The sequence below is a fragment of the Portunus trituberculatus genome, chromosome 24, assembly GCF_017591435.1.
Source record: "Portunus trituberculatus isolate SZX2019 chromosome 24, ASM1759143v1, whole genome shotgun sequence".
Lineage (NCBI taxonomy): Eukaryota > Metazoa > Arthropoda > Malacostraca > Decapoda > Portunidae > Portunus > Portunus trituberculatus.
Window position 1 is genome coordinate 372,144 of NC_059278.1, and position 12,500 is coordinate 384,643.

The following is a 12,500-nucleotide window of genomic DNA, read 5'->3' on the forward strand; positions in this document are numbered from 1 at the left end:
GGCCACTTAAGTGCTGGTTCCCTAAAAGAAAAGTAAAGAGTTAACCAAAATTAAGGAACAAATATGTATGGACGGTCTTCGCTAATTTTTGCATCTAGATATTATAAAAAGATAAATTTTCCTCACTTGAACGTTGTAGCAGTGAACCTTTCTTTGTGCAATGAATATAAGTGAATATAATTTCCATCTCTAGTATTACTCTCACTCGCTGGTCAGTGCAGTTTTTATGTGGACGAGTTGAGGCATGGATAGCTTCACTCCTTTACCAGCTTGGCGGAACATTGATCGCCTCAGGAATGGTGGTTTTGTCCAGCTCATCCAGATAATCATAGGTGTCATACAGGCAGGTGTGACTGACACTGGCACACCGTATGGGGTCAGAGCGGCGAATCCAGAAGGGAGGCGTGGACGGGCACCTCACCTCTACAGCTTTGTACATCCACTTCTCAGCGAAAGTGTAGCGGCCCTTGTCCAGGTGGAAGGAGACTGAGGCTTGTGGCATAGGTACTATCGCCTGAGCTGACGGGACGAGGAGGTAACACCAGCGGAGAGCGAGTTTGAGTTCCTCCATTCCCCTGCAGTAGACTCTCACACCATCCAGCTCGGGGGTGTTGAGCGGCAAGGCGGTGTAGCGTGTCGTCAGCTCCGCCATGATAACCTCGTAGGTGGTCCTGAAGACGTCCCAGGGATAGAAGACTTGCGAGGGTACTGCTACCACACAATCAGGGCCGTCCTTCCACTGCATTGACTCACACTTCATGCCCCGCCACAGCTTCCTCGTGTTTGTCGGTGTCGGAACAGTGGCAGCGTCCGTAGTGGTTTCCTCCTGAGTCTCGTTGGTGAGGTTGGTGGAGTTCTGGTTATTACTTGAATCCTGCATGGAGTCTTGTGCTGTGTTCTGAGCTGCAGAGATGGCGGAGGAAAGTGTGGCGGGAGCATTAACGGAGCCTCTGTTATGGTTTGGAGTCTTGCTGGTATGAGGTGCGAGGGCTGGCGTTGGGAAGGATGTGATAATGTCGAGTTGGTGTGGGTTGGTATATGGTACGGGATTGGGAGTGGGTACATCGCTAGGAGGTGAGCTAGGGACAGGTGCAATTGTCGTACCGTCAGTCGGGGAAGGTGGGTCAGTTGTGGCTTTACCATCAAGGAAGGCACTGTCATTTGCTGGTGTTGCGGGGCCCACCATGTCCTCCACGCCTTTGTGCAGCGGAGCCAGCGCGAGCCAGCCCGCAGCCATCCCCACGCACCACGACACGCCCAGGAAATGTAGTTTCATCCTAACTCTGGATCTGAAATAAATTTCTTTGCAACTCAGCACCGGGATGATGAAGACGGAGGTATAGGAAATGAAATGATGGCGATGAGCATGACGAGGATGTGAAATAAAAAGGAAAATAATGAGAAAGTGAAAAAATAGAAATACATTACTCCTATAATAAATGAATAAATGAAAGTATAGCAGCAGCAACAACAAATTACAAGAGACGAAATTAGCAACGAAATAATAGCCCAAATAATCAAATTTAAGATATCACATGAAAAGCAGGAAGCGATTCATTCATTTTCTTCACCTTCAGTTGTGCGCAACCTCCTGCACATAGAAGGAGGGAATACCCTTACACTTGACTTTCCCTGCGTCATTTCTTCTTTCTGAAAGACGAAGGAGGCCGCGGTGGAGAGCCAAGGAGATGAACGCTTGAGTGGCCGTCACCTTCCCTTTGGCACTCGATATGGTGCAGTTAGCCAGGCCAATCGTCAACTTCCTCACATCGTTACAGTTCACCTTGATGTGCGCACCCTTCCTAGGCTTAGTTGTGATCGTGTATCGCGTCAGGAGCTCAGCGAGGACAGCCTGGTGGGATGTGGGGATAGTCTCAGGGGGCAGGACTCTGGTGGTGGGAATATACATGACGCAAGGTGCACACGTGGGTATGGAGGTGGTGTACAGTGGCAGGCAGTCCACGCCGCGCCACCTCGCCACCCTGCTAGTACCGCACGATTTGTTCTTGCCACGAGTCGCTAATAGTTCCGTTTTCTTCTCAGCTTGAACGTTCAGTCCCTGTAGTAGTTGTACAAGCAACATCCACCACCACCACCGCCGCCACCACTGCTGCCTCCGCCTTGCCTGTAAGAAGCAAAGGCGCATTTTATTGTTTTTTTCCCGCACCTGAAAGAAAATCTATTGTGTCTCAGCGAAATTAACCTCTTCAGTGCTCTGACATGTTTTCATATTCATTCAGTTTACTATTTGGTGATTTTATACAGCTTCAAAAACTTATGTGGGGTTCAAAATAGTGAAGACTCTAGCCACTAATCTTCTAACGTCCATAAACCCTTCCTAATGTAAATAAAATCATCTAATCGTACGTAAAACACAAGGTAGAAATGCCTCCCAGTACTGAAAAGGTTAACGTTAGTCATATTGCTTGATTTGTGGAAGGAAGGTGACGAAGGACAAATGAATGATGATAATACTGAGATTCTGGTAAAAAAAAAATAATGACACGTGTTATGTATAGAGAGAGGAAGGGAAGGGAGGTGCTGGCTAAGAAAAGAATGAGTTTGCACTTGAAAGGGAAGGAAGGATGTGATCATGTGACGTGACGAAATGAAAGGATTAATAGAAACCTCCCGCTCCGTGAAACTGAAAAGAGAGAGAGAGAGAGAGAGAGAGAGAGAGAGAGAGAGAGAGAGAGAGAGAGAGAGAGAGAGAGAGAGAGAGAGAGAGAGAGAGAAGCTTCCTATTCCAGAGTTAATATTTGTCCATGGATTGTTCAAGGCCACACCTGAGCTCCCTCCTCACACCTGTCTATCCACCTGACCTCCACCTACACCTACCCCCCAACCACGACACCAATACCCCATCTTCACCCCCCCCATCCTCCTTCCCCCTTTAACAGACCGCATGGAAGGCACAGACACTCAATAGTTCTTTTCTTTACCTGTATGACTCTCTCTCTCTCTCTCTCTCTCTCTCTCTCTCTCTCTCTCTCTCTCTCTCTCTGCTATCCTCCTTTTTTTTATTTATTTTTCTATACCTCCGTCCCTCTCTCTTATTTTTTGCTTTTATTCCTGCATTAGTTCAGGATGCAATATACTAGCGCGCATGTCATTCCTTCCTCACTTTTTTCTTTTATATTTTTTTTCACTTCAATAGTCACGTCTGGATTCATCTGCTGTTCTTTTTCGACGGCTCAGAATTTGCACAGATTTTTTTTCTTTATTGCTACGTTAGTTTTTACAAGTCACGTCAAATGTATGTCTTTATATTCTCTCTCTCTCTCTCTCTCTCTCTCTCTCTCTCTCTCTCTCTCTCTCTCTCTCTCTCTCTCTCTCTCTCTCTCTCTCTCTCTCTCTCTCTCTCTCTCTCTCTCTCTCTCTGTGTGTGTGTGTGTGTGTGTGTCTCTGTCTTTTCTGTCTCTCTTTCTGTCTCTGTCTCTGTCTCTCTCTCTCTCTCTCTCTCTCTCTCTCTCTCTCTCTCTCTCTCTCTCTCTCTCTCTCTCTCTCTCTCTCTCTCTCTCTCTCTCTCTCTCTCTCTCTCTCTCTCTCTCTCTCTCTCTCTCTCTCTCTCTCTCTCTCTCTCTCTAATACAGACGATGACGTACTAAGACAGGTATCCCTTTCTACTTCTCTCCCTGCCTTTCCTCCCTTCACTCTGTCTCTCCCTTTCTCCCTTCCTCCCTTCCTCCCTTCCTCCCTTCCCCTTCCACCTTAAAGATTAATATTCATAACGTGTTTGGTGGTGACTCTTCCTCCCTTCTTATCTCCATCTCTCTCCCTCTTCTCTCCAGTCTTTCCTCCATCAGATAATTAATTTATAATTGAGAATTTCCTACAAACAGATATTTCGTCATTCTCTCTCTCTCTCTCTCTCTCTCTCTCTCTCTCTCTCTCTCTCTCTCTCTCTCTCTCTCTCTCTCTCTCTCTCTCTCTCTCTCTCTCTCTCTCTTCTCTCTCTCTCTCTCTCTCTCTCTCTCTCTCTCTCTCTCTCTCTCTCTCTCTCTCTCTCTCTCTCTTCACACACACACACACACACACACACACACACACACACACACACACACACACACACACACAGACACACAGACACACACCACATGCACACGCACAATGAAGTAAAAGAAACGAAAAGCTCATCATGACTAGAAGACTAACATAATTATTTTTTCATACATGACTTCCTCCTTTCTTGTGACATTTCTCATCGCCATGTTCATAATCCTCATCATTACAGGAGCCTAAGAATGTGGCGGGCAGGCAGTCCCTTCATCTTCCTCTTGTTTCTCCTCCTGTCACTATTCCGCTTGATGACAAAGGGTTTAATTCCGTGACAGTCAATATACAGGATCGATTGTTTACCTGCCGCTTTCCTCTTGCTGATCTTCTCCCACTCCTGAAGGTGCAGGGAGAGGGAGAGGTCCGCCTGCAGGACATCCCCACCCTGAGTCCTGCACCGTCGCGGCACTATGAAGAAAGGTGTCATTTCATCGCATTCAACTTTAATTTCCTGTTGTGTGAATCCTGCGAAGCTTATTTTTCTCCTCCTCCTTTTCATCAACTACCTCATCCTTCTGCTCCTCTGGCAAGTCCTTACGTGATATCCTGTAGCGGGCGATGAGCTCAGCCTGGACTGCCTTGTAGGAGGTATGGATGACCTCCCCAGGGTTACTCTTGGTCCTTGGCAGGCGGAGGACACACATGGGGCTCTCCTTCACTGTCCTCTCCGTGAAGTACAGCGGCAGGCACCCTACGCCCCGCCAGGCTCTCAATCGGGTCTCTATGGCTTTCCTAATCCCTGTTGTCTGCCCCGACGTCATAGCCAGAGCCGCCGTCAGGAGCCATGCCACGCTGCATTGTTGGACGTTCATGTTCTGACGTGAAATGAATACATAAGGGTTTATTCTGGGAGTGACTCATGTGTTCGTATTGTTTAGGGAGATTTGTTGGGTTGTATAGTGAGAGGAGAGGTGGACGAAGGTGTTTGTTTGAGGGTTCAGCGGCATTCTTTTCATTGTCGCCCTTCTTACTTACTTCCTTGTTGTCATAATCTGTTTATTCGTCTATTCATGTGTTTGCGTATTTTACACACCCTTTGTATTCGAATATGTGTGTGTGTGTGTGTGTGTGTGTGTGTGTGTGTGTGTGTGTGTGTGTGTGTGTGTGTGTGTGTATGTCACTTTGTTATTTGTTATTCATGATAATGCTCAGTAATGTAAAACGTGATCTCTCTTTTCTTTTGCAGTGTGCGGCGATATGTTTTCGCAGTGCCACCTGAGCATAAATGGGATGACGGAGTGGCAGTGACTGTGAGGAGTGCAAGCAGTGACAGGAACCATGGAGAGGCACACGTGGGAGGGCCTTATCCTCATGGACAGAGAAAACCTGGATTCGCTGCATGACACGGTAGAGTACAGGAAGGAAAGTGTGCAAGAGACCTTTCAAACCCTCATTACCAGAACCTGCATCTCCTTTGACCCTGAGGACACGCATTTTGAGAGCACCAGCAGTGAGGGAGAGGAAAGTGTGGTGAGTTATATCCTGAAGGACGAGAAAGAGGCTGAGGGGAGAGTACATGGCGAGGACACCCGCTTCGAGGACACCAGTGAAAGGGAGGGAGGCATAAGGAGTTATATCCTGAAGAGCGAGAAAGAGGCCGAGGGCAGGGAACATTATGGCGAGGACAGCCACTTCGAGGACACTAGTGATGGCGAGGACAGTGTTGTGTGCTGTGACTTGAAGAATGAGAGAGTAGAGTTTGACAATGAAGGACGAGACCCTTACAGCGAGGACGTAGACATTTTGATGGAGGCACAGGAAGAGAGTGCCTGGGAGGACGAGGAGGCAGACGTGTGTATCAGGGAACAATCTAAGGAGGAGGAACATTCTATTAGAGATTTAAAGTCCCATGAGAATAACTGCGTCGCGACACGTTTGTCCTTCTGTAGGAGCTGTGAGGAAGGTCCCATCTGCTGCGCCGATCTTGCTTCTCATGCTGACACTACCGCAAGGCCGCCAGGGACTGAATCTCCTGGGGATGACAGGAAGGACGTCAAGGAGTGCGTGGATGTTATGAGGAATGAAGTAGGTGAGGGACACTGTGCTATCGACTCTTACCTTGATGGTGATGATGATGGTGATGACACGGATGGGAGTGTTGCAAGTGGCGAGTATGACTTAAATAATGATCAAAATGAAGAAAAAGAAAGCTTAGAGAGGCTAGAGGAAGAGGAGGAAGAACTAGAGAGAGAAGAAGAAACACATGAACGAGATCAACAGGAAGGAAGAAGGGAAGAAAATTACAGTGACTTTGATTATGAAATGAAGGAGAAGGTAAAGGAGGAAGAGAGAGAACGGAAATTATAGCTTTTGAACAAAAGAAAAAGAAGAAACTCAAGAACAATATAATTTAGAAAGAGATTATTACAGTGAGGAAGACAGTGATTATGGAGAATTCACCATGTTAGAGACTCTCCTGTCGACCTGGAGCTCATACGAAGACAACATCAATGAGGAGGAGATCCCAGCAAACATTGACAGGACACAACCATACCCTCGAGCCCCAGACACATACTATCGCTGCCAGGAGCCCCTTGAAGTGATTCTGGAGATCTTGGGGGAGGAAAGTGAGGACGAAATGAAACAGAAAGGCATCCATGACGAAACGGAGACGCAAGGCAGCCATGATTGTCACTCTGAGGACGAGGAAACACTGTGTGGTAGCGAAGACTTCAGTATCGATAGTCTTGATGAATGTCCTGCACTTGAGAACAAAACTACTTGGTTACAGTTGGCTAAAAGCACCTCAGGAAGTGATATCGTTCAGGTGTACAGCGACGAGGAGACACACAACACTAGGGCATTAACGGAAGCACACCAAACACGTGAGGAAACTGTAAACACGGCAGAACAGTGGCAGCAAATCAGTGTCCTCGAAAGTCAAGGGCCGCGACACATCGGACAGAGACAAGCTGCGATGCCTCACGTCCGAGATCGAGGAATATTTACGCGAAACCACCTTACTGCTGGAGAGTGCCACCAGTTACTGCTCCCCGAAGAAGAAGAAAGAAAACACGTCCCAAGACCATCCAGTAATTAAGAACCAAATGGTAATGAATACTAGGAATGTAAACGACACAGACACGCACACCGCCCACCACTTGTCATCCAGCACCACCATCGCCGTTCCCACATCCGCTCCGCCTCCCGCCACGCTCCACCACGGCACCACGAGGAACAAACCAGCTACTTGTACCTCTACTGTGGCAGGAACAGAGACAAGTTTGGACATTTTAGAGAAAATATGGGAGCCTATAACAGGACCTCTCAACAACTCAGGCTCCAGCGAGGGGATGGAAGACGCTCGCGAGGATGCATCGTTTGATTATCCCATGGTGAGCGTCTCCTTCACGCCCGAGCGAGATGAAGATGAGGATGAAGAATGGAAAACTTCAGAATTCACCCAGGAGAGAGGGGAATCTCCACACGAGTATCTCCTTCTTAGTGACATGATGACCATCTCCCGGTCAGTGGCGGGGAAGGAGGCGGAGAGTCAGTATTTCTCAGCGTTGGAATCCTCGAGTGGCACCATGGATGCTCTAGAGTGGGAGGAGAGGAACGCCAAGAGTAGAGGAGCTTCCCCTGTCATCTACGTGCCATCGCAGAGGACAGAGGAGGACGAGTACTTCTTCACGAGCCTGGAGAACGCCGGGGACAACTGGCTGGCGATGTATGATGAGCCTGGGGAGTGTCTGGAGTCCTCTAGTCTCGAGCAGCTCTCCGTCACTCCGCACGACTCAAGCTGCGAGGACATGAACACCAACACAGGCGGTGGCGCGATTGATGCTGCTGGTCTCGCCTCATCCACACCCAAAAGATCCTCCGTTCCTCCTCCACCTCCTCCTCGGAAGGGTTTATCACCACCTCTCCTTCCTCCCCCTCCAAGAAGAAGTTTACCTCCTCCTCCTCCTCCCATTCGAAATTCCAATCCACCTCCTCCTCCCCCTCCTCCCCGCCCTCCTCCTCCGCGCCCAGAGTCCCCGCCGCTCACTGTGTCCTGTCTGGCAAGCCTGGAGAGGCTCTGCAACACGTGGGATGCTCACCATGACAACAGTGATAGACAGACTCTGGGCTTGGCTGAGCTTGAATTAGCAGCAGGCATTGCGGCGGAAAGTAGGAGTGAAAAGTTTGAAGGTCAGATAACGAGAGTGAAACTGGAGGACTCAGGAAGGATCTCTCAAAATGATGTTCATAGGGAGGAAATGCATTCTCGTTTAAATCAACAGGATGAACTGATGAGAGCCAACAGAGCGCTAAAAACAGATAGTATACATGACACGATGGGCATTACTGATAACCCACAGAACAAAGCAGTGTATGCGAGAGTGGGACTTGGGAAAGAAAATGGTACTAGCCGAAATGTCACAGAAAACATGAAAGTCCCGTGCATTGGCGGGGAAACTAAAATAATATCTAGTCAGTTTAGAATTAGCGCTAGACTAGAGGAAATATTTAGAGAAGCTGAACTTGAAACGTGTATATTAACCAATAGGGATATTCTCCTTTCACCTCCACTTCCCACGGTGGGTGTGGGTGACGAAACTAACACTGGACAGGAGGAAGACGATCATCTGACGGCGAGGCAAAGGGAGGCAATGGATCTCCAGCGACAACTGAATGAAATCTTAAATAAAATGGACGTAATGTATGAGGAGCACCAAAGGGCACGTAGCACGAGACATGAGGAGCCTCCAAACAAACGAACACCAATGGACAGACTCGTTAGGGACTCTGGGGTCCTTACAGTGACGCAGAGCTCGGAGAAGACAGCATTTCAGGACATCCTCAACATTTCCGAGGATTTGAAGCATATTTGTATGTTCCATGTCAACAAGACGGAGGGCGGAGAGTATCAACCTGACCACACGACCGCCATGACTCCTACTGGTACGCCGATGACTGCAACCACTACACCGCCTTCAGCCTACCACCGCAGACCCGATGATGTAACCACGCCTACGTTACATTACATAACAGAGGCAGACACTGGTGACGCAAGACACAATAACCGCGACAATTACGAGGTTCCAGGGGTGCGACTTAGAACCCCAGCACCTGACGGAGGCACTGTAGGATATCCACCACCTGACGGAGGCGCAGCAGCAGACTCTCCCAGGCTGATTCGATTCCTGCAAGAACTCCGAGCGAGGAATGCGCAGTGCTACGACTTGCCCCTAAGGTACCTGAAGGAGCTGCTCGTGTATACTCCTGACGGCGACGCTGACGGTGCTATCTCGCCTCACAGCCACTCCATAAAGGTAAGTGTTCTCAAGTATTGGTCACCCTGTGGTTTAATTCCTTCAGTACTGGGACACATTTCCACCTTGAGTTTTGGGTGTGACTAGACGATTTTCTTGACATTAGGAAGGGTCTATGGAGGTCAGAAGATTAATGGCTAGAGTCTTCACTATTTTAATCCCCACATAAGTTTCTGAAGCTGTGTAAAATCATCAAATAGTGAGCAGAATGAATGTGAAAACGCGTCATGGTACTGAAGGGGTTAAAAGTACTACAGATCCCTTTTGTTGTTACTTGATATACTTTTTTTTTTTTTTTTTTTTTTTTTTTTGCTACATTTTACAATCTAACAATTGCTTTTTTTTCCCTTTGGTCTGATATTTTTTTTTATTAGGTTACTCGCCTTTTATTATCTTCGGTGGTGGTTTTTTTTATTGCTATTAAGCCTCTATAAGTTTAGAAGATACTATTAAACTAATAAGCAATAAGTATAAGTTATATTTGACTTATCAATTATTGTCATATTTTTTTATTTAATATATGGAAAACTGTCAGTGTGTGTGTGTGTGTGTGTGTGTGTGTGTGTGTGTGTGTGTGTGTGTGTGTGTGAGTGAGTTTGCTGCCTAAGAGTGAGAGTGTGGGCGTGAGTGTAAAGATGTGTGTGTGGGCGTGACTGTGTAAGTGTGAGAGAGTGGGCATAAGAATGAGAGTATGGGTGTAGTGAAGGGTGTGGGCGCAAGAGTGAGTGTGTGGGGGTGAGCATGTGGGCGTGAGTGAGTAGCGTTAAGCATGGCTATGGGCGTGGCTGATCACCATGTAAGCCTTCAATCATACCTTGACATTTACCGGTTACGCTTGCGACACACACACACACACACACACACACACACACACACACACACACACACACACACACACAGACGACCGAACACTTGAGAACAGCAGTGACGCCTTGGCCCGACCCACGCTCTACACAGGAAGGCAGACTCGCTTTAACCTCATCCTCTCCACGAAGAGAGACAGGAAAACACCGGGTCGATGTTGCAGAAGATAGCCTCTCACCGCTAGCCAACTTGAGAGATGGGAGAGAGGACGGACGTGACGAAGAGAGACCAGACGGAGGGAGGACCATGTGTGACAGAGGAGATGGGAAGGACGTGACGCGAAAGAATACAGTAAGCTTAACGAAAAAGACAGTGAAATGGGATAGTAGATATGTATGTATATATGATGCTAAATAGAAGGTAGGCAGAACATGTGTTAAGGAAGAGATAGGAGGGACGTGACGTAAAAGGAAGGAAAATAACCTTAACTAAAAGCGAAGTAATGGATGTAGTAGACATAGGAATATATATATGATAATAAAGAGAAGAGGAGGAGAGAAGAGAGAGAGAGAGAAGACGTACATGCCACAGGAGAAAGAAAACAAGAAGATAAGCGTAACAAAACAATTATAAACGAACTAAATAAGAACAAAATATAAAGGAACTAAATAAGAACAGACAGATGGTAACAAAGAAGGAAGAACGGCACGTGTTTCAGAAAATAGAAAAAAAAAAGAAAGAGATACAAGAGAACGTGACTTAAAAGGAGAAAATACCAAAGAGATTACAGAAGAATAGGGAAAAGATGATAAGAGAGAGAAGATTGGAGGCGAAAGGAAAAGATAACAGGAATAAACAGAGGAGTGTAACAAAAAGACAGTTGCTGGAGGCTCATGACACTTGAACCAGGGGGAGTATGAGGCCAAAAGAAGGTGGAAAGGGGGAGGAGGATGCAACTGACGAAAACAACGGAATAGTGGAGATAGTTCCCAGTGGCACGCAGTCTGTTGTCAGCTTGCGATTCAGTTCACCAGAGGAAAAAGGAGAAGAATAAAGAAGAGCATTGTGACGCATTCTGTCAATCAATCAATCAGTCAGTCAAGGAGAGAAAGATAGTGTTTTTTTAGAAGAAAATAGTGTGGATAATAGAGAGAGAGAGAGAGAGAGAGAGAGAGAGAGAGAGAGAGAGAGAGTAGAGATAACATTATATATGAATAGTATGAATAATATGAAAATTGTAAAACAGGAGAAGGAGAGAAATGTCATACGAAGCAGAACATAGATAGAAAAGTGAAGGGGAAAAATAAAAACTAAAGGATATGTTACAAGACTAGAACGTATATGGTGAGAAGGAAGAGAGGGAAAGGGAGACAATGTGGTACAGGAACAGGACATAGATAACAAAGAAGAGGAAAAAAGAATAATCAACAGAAAGCAGACAGAAAAAATATATATAGGAAGAAAGATGAAGGAAGATGAACACGCGGCATAGAGCAGAGCTGACCACAGAAAATGACACATACAGGTGAAAAAAAGAAGCGAAGATGCGTGTCAATGTACCGTAGTGGTCTCTCTCTCTCTCTCTCTCTCTCTCTCTCTCTCTCTCTCTCTCTCTCTCTCTCTCTCTCTCTCTCTGTCTCATGCTCATGTAACTACCGTAAAAATATGAGAAGTGCAACTGTAAGTCTTTATTACGACACACCACAAGTCACGAACTCCATAACAAGAACGTAACTTCTGTACACTGACGATCTTTTGAGCCGCGGAAGGTTAATAAGGTTCTCACGTCTCATCAGCGAACCCGACCAGTTTGTGATGGATGGAAGATGGCGGTCACAGTCACACAACCTTGGCATGAGCATTGCGTGGGGTAATCGTCTCTCCTCCCACACTCTCACCTGGACACCTGTGACACCAAGAGGACACCCGAGACCACACTAGTAAACACCTCAAGGACGTCTCAAAATGGTGTGAATTAGAATCCTCGATCACCTTCGCTCTGTCTTTGAACACCTGCTAAACTTGATCTTCTTTTATCCCGATGAGAGGTGCGTTTCTACTGGAACACGGCTAATTCAGCGTATGTAGGAGTAGATAATATCATAACACCCGCAGAAAGAGACAGTATTGTTTGTTTGTTAGATGGAGTTGAGGTGTTCTGCTGCTTGCATATATACAGTGTGTCTAGTCAATAGCTATAATCACTACGGTAGAAGTAGGACTATTATAACACCGGCAGAAAGAGACAGTATTGTTAGTTTGTTAGATGGAGTTGAGGTGTTCTGTTGCTTGCATATATACAGTGTGTCTATAGTCAATAGTTATTTATAATCAGTACGGTAGATGTCATTATTGTTTTCTTTTATTAGTATACTATTTCTC

The 12,500-nt window shown here is 46.6% G+C and overlaps 1 protein-coding gene across 1 annotated transcript in view; it reads left to right on the forward strand.

The window, feature by feature from the left end:
* Positions 1–5,334: 5,334 nt before the first annotated feature.
* LOC123508461 (protein piccolo-like) overlaps positions 5,335–12,500 on the forward strand; it is an 8,238-nt gene continuing 1,072 nt past the window's right edge. Inside the window, exons 1-3 of the mRNA XM_045262213.1 lie at positions 5,335–6,167; positions 6,427–6,823; positions 6,906–9,314. Of these exons, the coding sequence (XP_045118148.1) occupies positions 5,335–6,167; positions 6,427–6,823; positions 6,906–9,314 (3,639 nt within the window). The remainder of the gene's footprint in view (positions 6,168–6,426; positions 6,824–6,905; positions 9,315–12,500) is intronic.